Source organism: Rhinolophus ferrumequinum, chromosome X, assembly GCF_004115265.2.
Source record: "Rhinolophus ferrumequinum isolate MPI-CBG mRhiFer1 chromosome X, mRhiFer1_v1.p, whole genome shotgun sequence".
NCBI classification, from domain to species: Eukaryota; Metazoa; Chordata; class Mammalia; order Chiroptera; family Rhinolophidae; genus Rhinolophus; species Rhinolophus ferrumequinum.
The window spans coordinates 52,644,461-52,665,832 of NC_046284.1; the positions used below are offsets into that span (position 1 = coordinate 52,644,461).

Here is a 21,372-nt window from a genome sequence, read left to right on the forward strand (position 1 = left end):
TGGGCGGGAGAGCACGTGGCACGAGAGGGAGCAGCGGAAGAGCACGTGGAGGGTGGCGCGCCTACGGAGAGGGCGGCAAGTCTCAGCCGGAGAGGGCGCAGTGGCAGAGGGTGCTGCAGGAGAAGACAAGGAGAGAGGGGGTAGGTCTCGACTAGAGAGTGCAAGGTGGGTCAGGCTACTGCCAGAGAGGGCGGAGGGTTTGTCCGAGAATAAGCGGCGGGAGAAATCGCGGCGAGAGCAGGTTCTGCAGCACAGGGCAAGGCAGGACAGGGCCCTACGGAAGGTCGGCAGGTTTCGGAGGGAGAGGGTGGGGCAGGAGGGCACGGCCGGAGAGGGCACGATGAAATTGGGCATGGCAGGAGAGGGCAGCAGGTCTTGGTGGGGGAGGGGAGCAGGTCTCAGTAGGAGAGAGCACAGTGGCAGAGGACGCCTCAGGAGAGTGCGGGGCTGGAGAGGGCACAGCAGGGGTTTATGGACTTCTTGAAGTGCCCAGGCTCTGAAAATGGGATGAGACCTCGTTTCCCATTTCCCTTCCCTGCCCCCACATCAAAGCACTGCTCTTGCTTATCACCCTGAAATATTCACGGTCTGTGCAGTGTGATGGCTTTCTCTGCCCTCCTCTTACTATGTTGTTATTAAGGACACCAGAGAGTTCCTAGATGCCAATATGCACAGAGGACTCCAAATCTCATTTTAATTTTGTTTCTATTTGCTTCTGTAGAGAGAGACGGAAGGAGATAGAATTTTTTAAAAGAATTTGATTTTTGTTCAATGAAAGTGTGAAAGTAACTATCATGCAGAGATTCAGTAGTTTTTGTTTTGTTTTGTTTTAAGTTTAAGTGCATGTGGGTCAGGATGGCCTAATATTTTTGTGCTTGGGGTCTTTAAATGGCTTAAACTAGTCCAACCAGACACTATTAGCTCTGATTTTCAAACCATTGCTTCCTTTTCTTTTCTTTTCTTAAGTTTATTGGGGTGACAATTGTTAGTAAAGTTACATAGATTTCAGGTGTACAATTCTGTATTACATCATCTATAAATCACATTGTGTGTTCACCACCCAGAGTCGGTTCTCCTTCCACACCACCATGTATTTGATCCCCTTTACTCTCATCTACCACCACCCCACCCCCCGGCGCCTCCCTTACCCTCTGGTTTCCTTTTCATTTTAGAAAATATTTTTCTCAGCTACAGTTCACATTCTACATTATTTCATGTTACTTTCAGGTGTACAGCATAGTGATTCTAACCGTTATTTCTTAGATTCTTTGCAAACTCCCTCCTTTCCATCATGTGGAAAAAATAGTTAATTTTCTTATGAAAGACATACTAAGTAAAATTATAGCAGATACTTGCTTTTCGTAAAAATCATGTCACAGGGCTGAATGAGTAAAGTTCAGCAAATAAAGAATTGAGCTTACACTTATGAGTAATTTAAATATTGTTTGATAAAGATTTAAAGAATATTATCACTTGTGTGATTTTTATTACATTATATTCACTGTATTTTTCTTTCCTTTCAGCACTTCCAAGGTCGTTCTACAAGACACTATGTCCAAGAGACAGCAAGAACAAAAATGTGATCTTCCATTAAAGAAAAAGGGGACATACAGAAACGAAGGTAAAAGGATTTCCCTACAGTAGTATTTTTAAAAGATAATATGCTGATATGCAACTTGAATCTCAAAGAGAGGGGTGGTATCTTACTTAGTTCATCCAGGCTGCTATAACAGAACACCATGGGCTGGGTGGCCTACAAACAAGAGAGATTTATTTTTTACAATATTGGAGGCTGGAAAGTCCAAAATCAAGGCACTAGCAGTTTCAGTGTCTGGTGAGAGCCCACTTCCGGGTTCATACATGACTGTCTTCCTGCTGTGTCCTCACAGGGCAAAAAGGGCAGCGGAGCACTTTGGGGTCTCTTTTTTAATGGCACTAATTCCATTTATGAGGACACCTCCCTCACGACCTAATTCCCCCCAGAGGCCACACCTCCAAGTATTATCACGTTGGCCATTAGGTTGAAACATATACATGCAGTTTATAGCAGGTAGTTTCTTCAATTTACAAGGGAATGGAACATTTCCCCACAGAGCATTTGAGGTGTTAGTGTTCTTCAGAAGACATTTTAGGAGACCCAGCTCAAACTAATCCTTTTTTTGGCACACGAATACCTCATACCTATGTTTACGAAGAATACTGTTATATATGTTTCCTAATGTTATAATCTGTGCTTCACATTAAGAAACTACTTAATGCTCTTTAACTCATTTTATCTTATTTCATTAGTCATTCTCTATCTTGTTTAATCTTTCCACTTGTTCATTCTTGCCATTCCCCCAATTTATAAGTATGTTTCTGATATCACGGATGATAAGAAATAAATGCATATGTACAAGACATTAGGGAGTCCTATCTATAACGACAGATATGGTGCCCCACTCTTAGAGCTAGATGCAACTGAGCTAGCTGTAAGGATGAGCAGATGCAATATTTCTCATTTTATACCAATTGTCCACACTTTTTATAAACCCAGTTTTTATCATTGTTTAATAATTATAGCTGCCATTTTCAGTTCCTAGTATATGTCAAGCGCTGATAACCTCACCATATAAGTTATTGCATTCTCAGAAAAAAAAATTGAGGTGTTACTTTAATTTGGAGATGAGATATGAGAAAAGAGAGGCTGCGATATGCCGTGGAGATAGACAATCCCCAACCTCAGTGGCTTATTCCTCACTCCTAGCTCATGTCCATGGCCGGTGTGCACATGGATCACAGGAGGGTGGATTTTCGGGGTCTAAATGATTCTTATGGGAATGATTTGCAGACACAAACGGACAGAGCAGCCATGGTCTAGAAAATGGTCAGTCACTGTGCCTGAGGAGTAGAGAGCTCTTGGGGGGGGGGGGGTCTGAAACCAACCACCATAGGTTTTGGCCCAGAAATAACACAGGTCTGCCCCCATCCCTTAGGCAGAAAGAGTCACATGCACATCCCCACGCATATAAAAGGGGTCCAGCAACATGTGCAGTTTTACCAGCTGCCTGGAACAGGGGAGAAACGGAAACACTTGGCAAACATCACTAGTGACTACCACATGATGGAATTGAAGCTCAGAGAGATTAAGTATTCCCTAAAATCACACAGGCAGTAAGTTACAGACCACATTCCAGATACATGTATAATTCCAAGGTCCATGCTGTTTCTGCTCGTCATTTTTTCTACATTGTGTGTTTATCTACTTAAATGAAGTCCATATATTCTTACGGAAAGCTTTTTCAATGCTGCAATCCCATCTCCCTTAATGATCTGATATTCCAACAGTGGGATTTAATAGACATGATCGTCTTGATTTAAATCCCCAGCATTACCCACAGGTCTTTTCCAAGTAAATAAATATATTGGAAATTTGGATATCCATGCTATTCAAGGATAAAAAGTATAAAAGAAAACCAGATGGTTGAAGAAAATACTGTTGATTTGTCTTAATATAAAATTGTCTCATGCCTTTCCATACTGTCAAGAAAAAAATAAAAGTGCAAGTTTTAATGAAATTAATAAAGATATGAAAGAGTTGAGTAAAAGTTGCTAGATGGCAGTGCTTTCAAAATGTAAGAAAATAAACAACTGGCAAGATGGCGATCGATAATGTAATTCAACACCTGAAAAAGGTAAAGGAGTAAGACAAGGATGATTATCACAAAGATTCCAGAGAGAAAAAGACATCCAATAAATTTCAACAACCAATGAAGATTAAACAAGAACACCAATAACTCTCAGCCAACTAGGAATAGAAAGATGTTTTTTCCCAACATGTGTGTGTGTGAACATGTGTGCATATATATGTATATTATTTATCATGCTTTATTTCTGGGAAGGTTACATGAATATAATCCTTTTATTTTTCAATCATAGTTGACATTCACTATTATTTTATATCAGTTTCAGGTGTATAGCGTAGTGGTTAGCCACTTGTATAATTTATGAATTGATCCCCCAAATACTCTAGTACCCACCTGGCACTATACATAGTTATTACAAAATTTTTGACTATATTCCCCATGCTGTACTTTACGTCCCTGCGACTATTTTATTATTACCAATTTGTACTTCTTAATCGTTCACCTTTTCACCTGGGCCCCGAACCCACCTCCCACCTGGTAACTGTCAGTGTGTTCTCTGTATCTATGACTCTGTTTCTGTATTTTTTTTCTTTTTGGTCTTTAGATTCTACATATAAGTGAGATCATGTGGTATTTGTTTTTCTCAGTTTGACTTATTTCACTTAGCGTAATACCCTTTAGATCCATTTCACTTAGCGTAATACCCTTTAGATCCAAATCATGTTGTCGCAAATGGTAAGATATCATTTTTTGTGACTGACTAATATTACATTGCATATATATATATATCACTTCTTCTTTATCCAATTGTCTATTGATGGGCACTTAGTTTGCTTCCATATTTTGGTTATTGTAAATAGTGGTGTTGTGAACATAGTAGTGCATATGTCTTTTTGCATTAGTGTTTTGGATTTCTTTGGATACTCAGAAATGGAATTGCTGAGTCATAAGTTAGGACTATTTTTTATTTTTTGAGTAAATTCCACAGTGTTTTCCATAATCACTGCATCAGTTTGCAATCCCACTAACAGTGCATGAGGCTTCACTTTTCTCCATATCCTTGCCAACACTTCCTGTTTTTGTTGATTGATGATGGCCATTCTGGCAGGTGCGAGGTGGTATCTCGTTGTGGATTAATTTTGCATTTCCTTGATGATTAGTAATATTGAGCATCTTTTCATATGTTTATTGGCCATCTGAATGTCCTCTTTGAAGAGATGTCTATTCTGGTCCTCTGCCCATTTGTTAATTGGATTGTTTGCTTTTTTTGTGTTGAGTTTTATGCCTTTTTTAAAAAATACATTTTGGATATTAACCCATTATCGGATGTATCATTGGCAAATAGCTTCTCCTATTCAGTAGATTGTCTTTTCGTGTTTATGGTTTCCTTTGCTGTGCAAAAACTTTTTAGTTTCATGTAGTACAACTAAGAAGTTTCAGTTCGCATATTTTTTATTTTGTTTCCCTTGTCTGAGGAGATAAGAGTATATCAGAAAAAAATATTACTAAGGGCAATATCAGAGAATTTACTGCCTATGTTTTCTTCTAGGAGTTTTATATTAATAGTTTTAGATCTGACATTTAAGTTTTTAACCTATTTTGAATTTACTCTTGTATATGGTGTAAGAAGACTGTTCCGTTTCATTTTTTTGCTTGCATATGTCCAGTTTTCACACCATTTATTGAGTATACAGTATTTACCCCATTGCATATCCTTTCCTTCTTTGTCGTATATTAAATGACCATAAAGTTGTGGGTCCATTTCTGGGTTCTCTATTCTCTTTCATTGATCTATGTGTCATTTTTTATGACAGTACCATGCAATTTTGATTGCTATGGCCTTGGAGTATAGTTTGATATCATGTAGTGTGATATCTACAATGTTCCTCTTCTTTTTCAAGATGGCTGTGACTATGTGGGGTCTTTTATGGCTCCATATAAATTTTAGGATTATTTTTTCTAGTCTTGTGAAACAAATCCATTGGTATTTTGATAGGGAATCCATTGACCCTATAGATTGTTTTGGGAAGTATGGACATTTAAACGATATTAATTCTTTCATTCCATAAGCACGGTATATGCTTCCATATATTTGTATCTTCTTCAATTTTTTTCTTTGGTGTCTTATAATTTTCTGAGTACAGGTCTTTTACCTCCTTGGTTAAATTTATTCCTAGGTATTTTTTTTTAATTGAAGTTTGTTGGGGTGACAATTGTTAGTAAAGTTACATAGATTTCAGGTGTACAATTCTGTATTACATCATCTATAAATCACACTGTGTTTTCACCACCCAGAGTCAGTTCTCCTTCCATCACCATATATTTGATCCCCTTTATCCTCATCTACCTCCCCCCACCTCCCTTACCCTCTGGTAACCAGTAAACTATAGTCTGTGTCTATGAGTTTTTGATTCTTCGTTTGTTTGTCTTGTTCTATTGTTTCTGGTTCATATACCACATATCAGTGAAATCATATGATTCTCTGCTTTTTCTGTCTGACTTATTTCGCTTAGCATTATACTCTCAAGATCCAACCATGTTGTCACAAATGGTCCTATTTCATCTATTCTTACCACTAAATAGTATTCCATTGTGTATATATACCACAACTTCTTTATCCATTCATGTATTGAAGGACATTTTGGTTGTTTCCACGTCTTGGCCACCGTAAATAAAGCTGCAATGAACATTGAAGCATACTTGTCTTTATGTATAAATGTTTTCAGATTTTTGGGGCAGATACCCAGGAGAGGGATTGCTGCGCCATATGGTAATTCTATTCGTAATTTTTTTGAGGAACCTCCACACTGCTTTCCATAGCAGCTGCACCAGTCTGCATTCCCACCAACAATGTATGAGGGTTACTTTTCTCCACAGCCTCTCCAACATTTGTTACTGTTTGTCTTGTTGATGATAGCCATTCTAACTGGGGTGAGGTGATATCTCATTGGGGTTTTTATTTGCATTTCTCTGATGTTTAGTGATGTTGGGCATTTTTTCATATGTCTATTTGCCATTTGTGTGTCCTCTTTGGAGAAATGTCTCTTCAGGTCCTCTGCGCATTTTTCAGTTGGGTTGCTTGTTTTGCTCTTGTTGAGTTGCATAAGTCCCTTGTATATTTTGGATATTAGCCCCTTATTGGTGGCACTGTTTGCAAAAATCTTCTCCCATTCAGTTGGTTGCCTCTTTATTTTGTCGATGGTTTCTTTTGCTGTGCAGAAGCTTTTAAGTTTGATATAATCCCATTCATTTATTTTAGCTTTTATTTCCCTTGCCTTTGGTGTCAAATTCATGAAATGTTCTTTGAAACCAAGGTCCATTAGTTTAGTATCTGTGTTTTCTTCTATGCAGTTTATTGTTTCAGGTCATATGCTTAAGTCTTTGATCCATTTTGAATTAATTTTGGTACATGGTGACAGATAGCAGTCCAGTTTCATTCTTTTGCACGAGGCTTTCCAATTCTCCCAGCACCATTTATTGAAGAGGCTGTCTTTTCTCCATTGTATGTTTTATGCTTCTTTGTCAAAAATTATCTGTCCATATTTATGTGGTTTTATTTCTGGGTTCTCAATTCTATTCCAATGGTCTATGTATCTGTTTTTCTGCCAATACCATGCTGTTTTGATTATTGTTGCTCTGTGTAGCACAAGCTAAAGTCAGGGAGTGTGATACCTCCAGCATTGTTCTTTATTCTTAAGATTCCTTTGGCTATACGGGGTCTTTTGTGGTTCCAAACAAATCTGATAACTTTTTATTCTATTTCTTTAAAAAATGCCATTGGGATTTTGATGGGTATTGCAATAATCTGTATAATGCTTTGGGTGATATGGCCATTTTAACTATGTTGATTCTTCCAATTCATGAGCACCGAATGTCTTTCCATTTCTTTGTGTCTTCTTCAATTTCTTTTAAAAATGTCTTGTAGTTTTCAGCATATAGGTCTTTCAGATTGTTGGTTAAGTTTATTGCTAGGTATTTTATTCTTTTTGCTGCAATTGCAAAAGGAATTTATTTTATGTCTTTTTGTGAGATTCATTTGTTAGTATGTAGGAATGCAGTGGACTTTTGTACATTGATTTTGTAGCCGGCAACTTTACTGTATTCACTGATAGTTTCTAATAGCTTTTTGGTGGAGTCTTTAGGGTTTTCTACGTATAGCATCATGTCATCTGCAAAGAGTGGAAATTTAACTTCTTCATTCCCAATTAGGATGCCTTTTATTTCTTTCTCTTGCCTGATTGCTCTGGTGGGGATTTCCAACACTATGTTGAAAAGCAGAGGTGATAGGGGACAGCCCGTGGTGTTCCTGAATGTAGAGCAAAGGGCTTCAGTTTTTCACCATTAATTATGAGATTAGCTGAGGGTTTGTCATATATGGCCTTCATTATGTTAAGGTATTTTCCTTCTATACCTATTTTATTAAGTGTTTTAATCATAAATGGATGTTGTATCTTGACAAATGCTTTTTGTGCATCAATTGATAAAATCATATGATTCTTGTCCTTTATTTTGTTTATGTGATGTATCACATTGATGGATTTGCGGATGTTGAACCATCCTTGTGCCCCTGGGATGAACCCCACTTCGTCGTGATAAATAATCTTTTTAATGTATTGTTGCACTCGATATGCTTAAATTTTGTTTAGGATTTTTGCATCTGTATTCATCAGAGATATTGGTTTGCTGTTCTCTTTTTTGTGTTATCCTTACCAGGTTTTGGTATCAGGGTAATGTTGGCCTCATAAAATGAGTTAGGGAGTACTGTCTTTTCTTCAATTTTTTGGAAGAGTTTGAGCAGGATTGGTATTTGATCCTCTTTAAAGGTTTGGTAGAATTCACTAGTGAAGCCATCTGGTCCTGGACTTTTTTTGGGGTGAAGGTTTTGGATGACTGATTCAATTTCGTTACTGGTGATTGGTCAGTTTAGATTTTCCAATTCTTCATGGTTGAGCCTAAGAAGGCTATATGTTTCTAAGAACTTGTCCATTTCTTCTAGGTGATTGAATTTGGTGGCATATAGTCTTTCGTAGTATTCTTGGATGATCTTTTGTATTTCTGTGGCATCCATGATAACTTCCCCTTTTTCATTTCTGACTTTGTTTATTAGCATCGTCCCTTTTTTTATCTTAGTGAGTCTAGTCAAGGGTTTGCCAATTTTGTTAATCTTTTCAAAGAACCAACTCTTTGTCACAATAATTTTTTCTGTTGTCTTTTTGTTCTCTATTTCATTTAGTTCTGCTCCGATCTTTATTATTTCCTTTCTTCTGCTGACCTTAGGTTTCATTTGTTCTTCTTTTTCTAGTTCTTTAAGGTGTAACATGAGGTTATTTATCTGGGATTTCTCTTGTTTCTTGAGATAGGCCTGTAATGATATAAATTTCCCCCTTAAAATTGCTTTCGCTGCATCCCTAAAAATTTGGTAGGATGTATTGTCATTCTCATTTGTGTCTATGTATCTTTTGATCTCTCCTCTAATTTCTTCTTTGACCCGGTCGTTCTTTAAAAGCATGTTGTTTATTCTCCATGTATTTGTGTTTGTTCCTTCTTTCTCTTTGCAGTTGATATCCAATTTCAAAGCCTTGTGATCAGAGAATATGCTTGCTATGATTTTAATCTTCTTAAATCGCTGAGACTGATTTTATGTCCCAATATATGGTCTATCCTTGAGAATGTTCCATGTACACTAAAAAAGAATGTATAGTCTGATGTTTTAGGATGAAGTGCTCTATATATGTCAATTATGTCCATTTCATCTAATGTGTCATTTAGGGATGCTGTTTCGTTATTTATTTTCTGTTTGGATGATCTATCCAAGCTGTCAATGATGTATTTAAGTCCCCTAGTATAATTGTGTTTTGGTCAATGTCTCCCTTACGTCGGTTAGTAGTTGCTTGGTATATTTCGGTGCTCCCTGATTGGGGGCATAAATATTGATGACTGTTATGTCTTCTTGTTGTATAGTCCCCTTTACCATTATGAAATGTCCATCTTTGTCTCTTGTTATCTTTTTCACCCTGAAGTCTTTTCATCTGATATCATTATGGCTACATCTGATTTTCTCTGGATACCATTTGCTTGGAGTGTCAATTTCCACCCTTTCACTTTGAGTCTATGCTTGTCCTTGTAGCTGAGATGTGTCTCTTGGGGATAGCATATGGTTGGGTTTAGTTTTTTGATCCAATCTGCTACTCTGTGCCTTTTTATTGGTGAGTTCAGTCCAGTTACATTTAGGGTGATTATTGATATTAGTGGATTTCCTGTCATACTATCTTTAGTTTTCTGGTAAGGCCGTGTCTCCATTGTTTCTTTGCCTTTTTGTTGTTGTCTATTATTTCTGTGTGGTGGTATTCTATGATGTTTCCCTCTGTTTCTTCTTTTATTACAGTATATATTTCAGTTCTGTGTTTTTTTTTTTTGAGTGGTTACCTTTAAGTTTATGTAAAAGGAGGTTTGATATTTAGAGTATTCCATTTTCTTCAGCACGCTTACTTTCTCCATTCCATATTCTGGTTCAGGCCTTTACTCTCCCCCTTTTTATATTTTGGTTGCCACAAATTGTCCCTGTGATGGTGGTCAAATAGCCCCCTTTAGTATTTCTTGTAGTGCAGGTCGTGTATTAGAAAATTTCCTCAGCTTCTCTATGTATGGAAAGGTCTTTATTCCTCCTACATATCTAAAGGATATCTTTGCTGGATATATTATTCTTGGCTCATAATTTCTCTCTTTCAACGGTTTGAATATTTGGTTCCACTCCCTCCTGGCTTGTAGAGTTTCTGGTGAAAAATCTGATGATAATCTAATGGGCTTTCCTTTGTAGGTTACCGTCTTCTTTTCCCTGGCTGCCTTGAGGATTCTTTCTTTGTCGTTGATTTTAGACAGCTTCAATACAATGTGCCTTGGAGAAGGCCTGTTGGCATTGAGGTAATTAGGTGTTCTATTTGCTTCTTGGATTCGAGGATCCAGTTCTGTCCACAAGTTTGGGAAGTTCTCATCGACAATTTGTTTGAATATATTCTCTGTTCCCTTCTCTCTTTCTTCTCCTTCTGGTATGCCCATTATTCTTATATTGCTCTTTCTGATGGAGTCAGTAAGTTCTTGCAGAGTTCTTTCATTTCTTTTAAGTCTCAAGTCTCTTTCTTCTTCCGTGTAATTTCCAGGTTTCTATCTTCGATGTCACTGATTCTTTCCTCCATCTGATCAACTCGACTACCTAAGCTGGTTATTTCGTTCTTAACTTCTTCTATTGAGTTCTTAATCTCCAGAAATTCTATTTGGTTCTTTTTTAAAATTTCAATCTCTTTCGTAAAATGTTCATGTTGTTCTTTGATTTTGTTTCTGAGTTCATTAAACTGCCTTTCTGTGTTTTCTTGTATCTCGTTGAGTTTTTTCAGAACTGCAATCTTGAATTCTCTGTCATTTAAGTCTCATATTTCCATACGTTTAAGTTTCTTTTCTGGAGACTTTTCACTTTCTTTCTGAGCTGTCTTGTTGCCTTGGTTATTCATGGCAATTACTGATTTATTTTTTCTCTTCCTAGACATCTACAGGAGTGGCTTCTGCAACAGGTTGATAGGAAGAGGTCTTTCTTTTGTTTTCCAGCACTTGTTGGTCAAATGTTTGATTTTCTCTCCGAATGCAGCCTTTTTTTCTCTTTCTCACATGGTAGTGCTATGTTTTCTCTGCACTATTCCAGCTTCTCACACAATGGGCGGATTCCCTGGGAGACGGGCTTCTCCTCTGTTAACAGTTCGTCTGGGTCACAGGGCGCAGTGTCCGTGTGGGTATGCGGAGAGCTTTTGAAGTTCCAAAGCTCTTCCTTCACCAGATTCAAAGCCCAAGTGTTTCCGCAGTCTGTTTACTCCTGCAGGGATCCACCCAGATAGGTGGGGCCAGGTGTAGGGTGGGTTGTGGAGGTGGCCCAGAGCAATGGCGGTGACCACCACTGCAACCAGTCCTGCTTCCACAGCTCCCTCTCCTTTGCCAGAACTGATTGTGTGCGAATCTGTGTCTGCTGACCACAGTTCTCAGAACTGCAAGTATTCTGTTCTTTTGATCTGACACTGCTACTGTTCTGCTTCAAGCACTGGGCAGGTGGGGTCCGGCTGAGCTCTGGGAGTGTAGGGAGTGGGCGGGTATTCTCAGTGCCTGAGGCTTCTGTTCTCTGTGGCAGTGAGGGCTTAAACCACCGTTTTCAGCCTTCTTCCCTCAATCTTTTCTCCGAGGTCTGTGCTGTGAGTGTTTGGTTCAGCTGTGTTATATGCTGTCCCCTTAGCCCTGTGGGCCATCAGCAGAACGCTAGCAATCCGAGTTCTTTCCTCTCCCGCAGCTGCAGTAGTTCCAGGGTGCAGCGAGCTTGTAGCCCCGAGCTAGGTCTGCGTCCGGCACCAGCGCTGCTCCTTCTCTGCACTTCTCCCTTCCCTTCTCTGCTGCTGACACAATTTGCTCACCTTTAGGTGAATTCAGTAGTGAGCCTTATCGGCTTTCCTGTATGCTGTGCAGGGATTCCTCTGTGGAGCTAAAGTTGTTTAATTTGTTGTAAATTCCAAAAGAGATTTCCAGAGGCTCACTTCGTGCCTCATTTTGATGACATCCTGGTATTTTTTTTTTGATGCAATTGTAAATGTGATTGTTTTCATAATTTCCATTTCTGATTGTTTATTATTGGTGTGTAAAAATACAACTGATTTCCAAATATTACTTTTGTATCCTGCTACTTTACTGAATTCACTTATCAGTTCTAATACTTTTCTGGTGGAATCTTTTGGATCCTCTATATGTAGTATGATACCATCTGCAAATAATCGCAGTTTTATTTCTTCCTGTTCCAGTTGGATGCTTTTATTTCTTTTTCTTGTCTGATTGCTTTGGCTTGGACTTCCAGTACTATGTTGAATGAAAGTGATGAAAGTTGGCATTCTTGTGTTGTTCCTGATCTTAGGGAGAATGCTTTTCCCTGTCGAGTATAAAGTGAGCTGTGGGTTTGTCCTATGTGGCCTTTATTATCTTGAGGCATGTTCCCTCTTCTTACTTTGCTGAAAGTTTTTATCATAAATGGATGCTGGATTTTGTCAAACACATTTTCTGCACCTATTGATATGATCATATGAATTTTATCTTTCATTTTGTGTATGTGGTATGTGGTGTTAATTGATTTGCGGATATTGAATTAACCTTGAACCCCAGGTATAAATTCCACTAGATCATGGCGTATGATCTTTTCAATGTATTGCTGAATTCAGTTTCCTAATATTTTGTTCAGGATTTTTGCATGGATGTTCATCAGGGATATCGGCCTACAATTTTCTTTTTTTGTAATGTCGCTTTGGAATCAGCGTAAAATGAGCTTGGAAGCTTTCCCTCCTTTGAATTTTTAAAATGCTTTGGGAAGGATAGTGCTAATTCTTCTTTGAGTGTTTGGTAAAGTTCACCTGTGCATCCATCCAGTCCAGGACTTTTGTTTGTTGGGAGTTGTTTGATTATTGATTCAATTTCATTGGTAGTAATCGGTCAGTTCAGATTTTCTTTTTCTGTTTGATTCAGTCTTGGAAGATTGTGTGTTTCTAGAAATTTATTCATTTCTTTCAGTTTTTCCAATTTGTTTGTGTATAATTGCTTGTAGTACTTTTTTTTATAATCCTGTGTATTTGTGTGGTGTCAGTTGTCACTTCTCTTTCATTTCTGATTTTATTTATTTGGGTCCTCTCTTTTTTTCTTGATGAGTTTGTTTCAAGGTTTATCAATTTTGTTTATCTTTTAAAAGAACAAGCTCTTGGCTTCTTTGATCTTTTGTATTGTTTCTCTCAGTCTCTATTTCATTTATTTCCACTGATCTTTTTTATTTCCTTCCTCCTACTCACCTTGGGCTTTATTCCCTGTTCTTTTTTAAATTCCTTTAAGTGTAAGGTTACATTGTTTATTTGAAACTTTTTTTTTTTCTGAAGTAGGCCTTTGATTCTATGAATTTCCCTCTTAGGGCTGCTGTGCCATAGATTTTGGGTCGCTGTATTTTCATTTCAGTTAGTTCAAGAAAGCTTTTGATTACTTCCTGATCGCATTGTTAACCCATTCATTCTTTAGTAGCATGTTATTAACTTGCATGTGTTTGTGTGTTTTTCAGTTTTTTTCCTTGTAATTGATTTCTAGTTTCATACCATTGTGGTCAGAGAAGACACATAATATGGTTTCAATCTTCTTAAATTTATTGACAGTTGTTTTGTGGCCTATCTTGGAAAATGTTCCATGTGCACTGGAATGTATATTCTGCTGCTTTGGGGTGAAATGCTCTGAATATATCTATTAAATCTACCTAGTCTAGTGTGTCTGAAGGCTGTTGTTTCTTTGATTTTGTATGTGGAAGATCTGTCCATTGGTGTCAATGGAGTGTTAAAGTCACCTACTATGCCTATATTACTGTTGATCTTTCCCTTTGTTGCAGTCAATATTTGTTTTACATATTTAGGTGCTCCTATGTTGGGTGCTGAGATATTTACTAGGGTTATATCCTCTTGTCGGATTGATCCGTTTGTCATTATGGAATGTTTTTCTTTGTTTCTTATTATAGTCTCTGTGTTAAAGTCTATTTTGTATGGTATAAGTATAGCTATCCCTGCAGTTTTTTTTTTTTTTCATTTCTGTTTGTGTGGGATATCTCTTTCCTTTACTTTCAGTCTATGTGTGTCTTTCAGTCTGTAGTGGGTCTCTTGTAGACATGTATGGGTCTTGTTTTCTAATTCATTCAGCTACGCTGTCTTTTGATTGGAACTTTTAATCAATTGACATTTAAAGTGATTGATGATAGATACATATTTAATGCCATTTTATTGTTGATATTTATGTGCTTTTTTCCCCCCTGCTTCTTCTTCTTAAAGAAATCCTTTAACTTTTCTTGTAATACTGACTTGTTGGTGATGAATGCCTTTAGCTTTTTCTTGTCTAGTAAGCTCTTTATCTCTCCTTCAATTTTAAATGATAGCCTTGCTGCATAGAGTAGTCTTGGTTGTAGTCCCTTAGTTTTCCCTACTTTGAATATTTCCTGCCACTCCATTCTAGCCTGCAAACTTTCTGTTGAGAAATCAGCTGACAGGTATGTGGGAGTTCCCTCATAAATAACTAGTTGCCTTTCTCTTGCTGCTTTTAGGATTCTGTGTTTGTCTTTAATCTTTTGCACTTTAATTATAATGTGCTTTGGGTGGCCCTCTTGGGTTTAGTTTGCTTGAAACTCTCTGCACTCCGTGGACTTATATGTCTATTTTCTTCTTCATTTTATGGAACTTTTCTGTCACTGTTTCTTCAAATTGGTTTTCCATCCTTTGCTTCCTATCTTTTCCTTCTGGTACCCCTCTGATATGAATGTTGTTATGCATTATGTTGTCCCAGAGTTCCCTTAAACTATCCTCATTTTTTTAAATTGTATTTTCTTTTTGTTGTTCTGATTTTTTGTTTTCTGCTACCTTGTTTTCCAAATCACTGATTCAGTCCTTTGCTTCATCTGATTTGCTGGTGATTCTTTCTAGTGTATTCTTCATTTCAGGTATTGTATTCTTTATTACTGACTGGTTCCTTTTTATGGTTTCCATGTCCTTTTTTTGCTTACTCTGTCTTTGTTGAAATTTATGCTGATTTCCTTGAGCATTCTTATCGCCAGTATTTTGAACTCTGTGTCTGTGAGGTTGCTTGCCTCCATTTCTTTTAGTTCATTTTCTGGAGCTTTCTCATGTTCTTTCATTTGGGACATATTTCTTTGTTTCCTCATTTTGTCTGCCTCTCTGTGTTCTATTTTTTGTATTAGGTAGAAATCCTATGTCTCTCAGTCTTCACTGGGTGGCCTCATGTAGTAGCTGTCCTGTATTGCTGCAGTGGCGTGATCTTCCTGATCTCCTGTGCTGAATGCTCCAGGAGTGAACCTTGTGTGGGTTGTGTGTGCCCTCCTGTTGTAGTTGAGCCTTGATTGCTGTTGGCTTGTCACAGGGTGGGACTGACTCTCAGGCTGACTGGCTATGAAGATTGGTCACACCCACATCACATGAGCTGCTGTATGGGAGGCTGACCCCACAGAGAAGGATTCTCCCCAGTGGGCTCATGTGCCTGTTGAGACCACCTTTTGGGTGTGCCCCTTTTGGGGCTGATCAGGTAGTGCTCTGTTGTGCTGTGAAGCTGGCCTCCAAGTGTATTGGTTCTGGGGCCTGCTGGAAGGGGCTCCCATGCAGGCCAAGGTCAGTTACTGTCTGTGACTGGTGGGGGCTCACTGGTAAGAGCTACAGAGCTATCAACGTTGATTGCTGTGCTGGACCTGGATGCACGAGTGAGAGACCACGCTGAGAACCAAGGCTGGTTGCTACCAGTACCAGGCCTGGGGCAGCTTATCAAAAGGCGCTGGGCACCCCAAGGCCTGTGGCCATCTGCCGGCCCATAAGAATCAGCTGCTGAAAGAGCCTCAGGTGGTATGTGAGTCAGGTGAGGCAGGGTCCCAGGTAGTTGCCAGGATGGGCAAGTGTTCAGCAGGTTAATGCAGATTCAGGTTTGGCGCCAGTGCTGAGCCTGGGGCACCTCTCAAAAGTCTCAAAGCACACTGAGGCCAGCCACCACCCATCTCGTGTCCATAGACACTTGAGTATTGTCCAAGAAAGACTTCAGCATGAGTTGGGGCTGGTTGCCTGCCACCCATAGTGCCTCCAGAAAATTTATTTCATGTAAGACTAATATAAACAAAATAATTTCAACAAACAGAAAAAAATAACATGTTCATTGTGAATGTATCATTGAGAATAGTAGAAAATGTTTTCTGCAATATATTATGAATTGTGTAACTTGGAAGATAGTCCAACACTCGTAAACCCTCTTATATGCGTTCCTATACTATAGAGACTGGAAAGCTTAAAGCAAGAATGGAGAGCTCTGTGTGGGTGCACACTCGCGAACTAGAGCCCTTTGTATCTAAGGTTCCAAACTGATTTCCATGTACCAAACATATGCACCATAGTGAGACTTGGAGGGGTAAGTGAATGAGATGGGAGCCACACGTGGCCCAGTGATGTGTATGATGGGAAAGGTCTTTGGGTTTTCTGGGACAGACATAGCACATTCATGTAGCCGTCAAGCAGCAGTGGTTTTTCAGCAACGAGAATCCTAAGGTGTGAATGGGCTTCGCTGGCTCTGCAGCTTACAAGCCAGCTTGTCTGGCCCTCATGAAGTTTTGGAAGCTATGTAATGCATTTTATGAAATATGTCTTTTTTGCATGAAATAGCTAGCTAGAATGAATTCTAGCATAGACAAGTGGAAACATTGATTAATAGAATTCTTGACACCAAAATTGGTTGCAAGCAAAGGAACCTGAAAGAAATGATGATCTGGATTAGGTTGTCTGCCCAGGTAGACCTGAAGACAGTAAGGATCCAGTTGACACTAGAGGATGAAATATTGAATTCCACGGCACGTAATGGTAAAAGAGTTGCAAAGACTTACCACCGGTGGTCACTTGAATAGAAATGTCTTTGAAGTCAGTGTGTCGGTGGAACAAGCAGGTGCTGTTAGGGACTCAGAGGACACTCCTTTCCTCACAGAATTCGGGGACGTATTGGTGAGGAGGACATTGAAGTGTTCTGAATTGGCGGACATGAGAGATCCTGTCATTGACATGTTCATCCTCATTTCAGTGGGGATGTTGGGATCTTGGAATCATAGGCCAAGTAAAAGGTGTGATCAAAAATTACAGTGAATTTAAACTTAAAAAAAAAATTACTATAGTAAAGGACACATTGCCATTGACCCTTCTCAAAATACTCCCCGTCACTTCGAACACACTTATCCCATCGTTCTTGCCACTTTCTGAAGCAGTTCTGGAAGTCCTCTTCCGTGAGTGTCTTTAGTTGCATTGCTGTGGCTGCTTCGGTGTCCTGAATCAATTCAAATTGTTTACCTTTCATTGTCACTTTGACTTTGGGGAAGAGACAGAAGCCACTCCGTGCCAGATGCAGTGAATACGGTGGATGAGGACACACTGTAATGTTTTTAATTGGCAGAAATTGCCACACCAGAAGTGATGTGTGACATGGAACACTGTCATGACAGTGGATGAAACCTTTTGCCCATTTCTCAGGCCATGTTCTACACACCTTGTTTCTTAAATGCTCTTAAAGGCACTCACAAATGACGACTTCCAGAAGTGTTTCAGAAAGTGGTAAGAACGACGGGATAAGTGTGTTCTACGCGAGGGGGAGCATTTTGAGGGAGATTAATGACAATGTGTATTTTACTGTAATATTTTTTTCATTTAAACATTCATCGTATTTTTTTTTTTTTTACTACACGTGTAGAAGCACTTAACCTCCTGGGTCAAGGTGAGTGCTGTTTACCTGAATAGGCAGCTGGGATGGAAGGCTAGTCGCGTTGGTTTGACCATCAGCAGACTTGGAGGTGGGGAATAGCTTAACAGAGCCCTTAGATATTGAAATATCTGAACATCTTTGAAAGTTGCATTTGATCAATGTAAAAGCTAATAAAATGTAGATAGTTATTTATAATAAAATATAAGTACGTAAAAAATATATAAATAAAATTCTAGATCTGTGACTTGAGCCATCTTGATAGCGAATGATACCTTACTCAATTCCCACACCTGACCCAGAACACCAAGAAGAAATGGACTACTGAGGAAAAGGCCCTATAATGAAGTCATAAGTGTCTACGGTAAATCTTCTTTCTGGGCTTTGCCAAAGGGGCTGTTTTGTAAACTCAGCCATTTAGCAGAGTTACTGTGCACTTGCTTTCGGGACACTTGCTCTGAGCCAGAACTCAACAAACTTCTTCTGGAAAGGGCCAGATCATAAATACTTGAGGCTCTGTAGGCCATTTGGTCTCTGTTGTAACTATTCACCTCCGCTATTGTAGAGAGAAAGCTGCAGTAGATATAGTATGGTTGCGTTGCAATAAAACTTTATGTATGGAGGCTGACATGTGAATTTCAAATAATTTTCATGTGTCAAGAAATATTCTTTTGATTTTTTTCAACAATTCAAATATGTGAAAACCACACTTATCTTACAGGCCTTACCAAAACAGGCGACAGGCCAAGTTGGGCCCATGGGCCATACTTTGCCAATCCCTAGTCTAAGCTAATGGAATCACTAGCACCCGGAAACAACACTGAGTAGACACTCAGCAAAATGAGGTGACAGCTATTTGAGGAACTTCTGGCAAACATCAACCAAAAGCTGATATTTGAACAGCAGTTTTCAAAATTGGCTGCACAGTGCAGTCACATGGACAGTTTAAAAATGTGTTTGCCTGGGTCTGACCCCAGTGCAGCTTTACTTGCTGTGGGTGTAGCCTAGTACTACTGATTATTTCAATCTGCCCAGGTGTCTCTAGTGTGTAAACAAGTTTGAGAACTACCTGAACAATTCCAGTGTTCAGAGTGCAAACATTTTACAGTACTTAATTTGGAAATGCTATACTTGTGATTTTGGAATAATAATATTCCAATAATAAATACGCATAGTATTCCAATAATTATAAATGCAAGCTGTGCTGGGAAGCATGAAAGAATAATTTCTATGTAAGAAAGAGAGGACAATCTCTTTATAATAAAGAAAGGAAATGGTTAAACACAGTGGTATAGCAGCGGCCTCCAGTCGTAGAGCCATGGAGGAAGCTCAACCACTGATGAGGCCAGGGCAAGGTATGGATTAAATCCCAGCACCCAGGAGTCTAACGGCTGACTAGGCAGTGAAGCCTCGTCTGCAAGAGACAGTCACAACCCATGGTAAGCATGGGATGGACAGAACAAACTCAACAAATCAAATGATTTGCACTGAGGGAATAGAAAAGGCTGAAAAAGGTCTTAAGATAATAGTTTCCCAGAGAAATAAAGGAGTGATAAAGGAAGAAATTATATGGATTATAAAAGAATAGAAGACTATTCAAGAAAGGTAGCTGATTTAACACAAATATCTAGTTTCACTTCCTCCTGAAACCTCATTAAAACATTATCAAAGGTAAACAGACACATACAATGGGGTATTACTCAGTCATAAAAAAGGCAAGAACATGGATGGATCTTAAAAATATTACACTGACTCAGAAAGCCAGACACAAAGGCATACAGGATGAATGACTCCATTTGTATGAAATTCTGGAGCAGGCAAAACTGATATATCGTGACAGAAGGCAGATCAAGGTTTATGTGGAGCTGGGAGATGAAAAGAATAATTTGGAAGCTTTTGGAGTGTGGCACGTGCTTCACATCTTGATCAAGTGGTGGTTACCCCTAATTTCTACTTATAAGTAATTTGGGATCAAGTGAAATTGGGTGAGTCATCCAAAGGGATGCAGCCTATTAATCAGAGAGAAGACTGGTGGATCTGATTATCACTAATGAATTATTTCTTTTAAGCTGTGTAATGAATCAATAGGAATAGTGCTTCACTCGAAACACCTGGCAAAACCTCAACCCAGCCTTTTATACAAAGCATGGACACAAAAGTATAAATATTCTGCTTTACAACCACTCGTTTACCAACAGGGTTGGCATTCTCACATGTTATGTTTCCTTGACTTCTTCATGTTTATATTTATACACCTCAACATAAACGTTCATTAATATTGACTTCTGAGTAATCATACTGTAGTACAGTTTTTTAAATTACGGTAGCAAACACAACATAAAATTTACCATCATAACCATCTTTACGTGTACAGTTTAGGTCTGTTAAGTATATTCACATTGTTTTGAAACATTTTGCAAATCTGAACCTCTATACATTTGACAGCAACTCTCCATTACTCCTGTCCCTCCCCCAGTCCCTCGTAACCACCATTCTGTTGTCCGTTTCTGTGCATTTGACTGCCTTAGATACTTCATATAAGTGGAAACATACAGTATTTGTCTTATTGTGTCCACTTCACTTCATTTCGCATAATGTTCTTAAGGTTCATCTATATTGAATCATGTGACAGGATTTCCTTCCTTTTTAAGGCTGGACAGTAATCCACTGTGTGTGTGTACCATAATTTGTTTATCCATCCATCCATGGCTGGGCATTTTAGTTGATTCTACTGCTTGTATATTATGAATAGTGCTGCTATGAACACAGGTGTGTGTATATCTCTTTGACACTCTACTTGCAATACTTTTGGTTATATATCCAGAATTGGGATTGCTGGATTATATGATATTTCTACTTTTTTATATTTTTAGGAATCTCCATACTGTTTTCCATGGAGGCTGCACTATTTTTCATTCCCACCAACAGTGCACTACCTTTCCACCTTTTTCATATCCCCACCAACACTTATTTCCTGTTACATTTTTTTAATAGTAACCATCCTAATGGGGTTAGGTGATAGGATGTTGTGATTTTTATTTGCATTTCTCTGTTGATTACTGATGTATTCTTTTATTCCCAATCTGTGGATTTTTTTTTTTAATGAAAGTGTGTTGAATTGTATTAGATGTTAACAGCTGACACTGAAAGCTTCTTCCATACACCGATCTCTTTTCTTTCTCATTTTCCAGGGGACTAGTAACAATGAATACAATAACATGTATTCTTTCCTTACTAAAAACCAGACATTGTACTAAGTACCTGGCCTAGTAATAGCTAACTTACTTATAAAGCTTACTAGGTCCTTACTAAAAACCAGACATTGTACTAAGTACCTGGCCTAGTAATAGCTAACTTACTTATAAAGCTTACTAGGTCACAAGCATTTCTCCAGGTGCTTTCCATGTCGTTCCATATATTAACT

At 38.6% G+C, this 21,372-nt stretch overlaps 1 protein-coding gene across 1 annotated transcript in view; it reads left to right on the forward strand.

Moving 5' to 3' along the window:
• Window positions 1-1,528: 1,528 nt before the first annotated feature.
• Window positions 1,529-21,372, forward strand: part of LOC117038126 (nuclear RNA export factor 2-like) — a 38,046-nt gene continuing 18,202 nt past the window's right edge. The window contains exon 1 of the mRNA XM_033134833.1: window positions 1,529-1,621. Within this exon, the coding sequence (XP_032990724.1) occupies window positions 1,552-1,621 (70 nt within the window). The 5' untranslated portion in view covers window positions 1,529-1,551. The remainder of the gene's footprint in view (window positions 1,622-21,372) is intronic.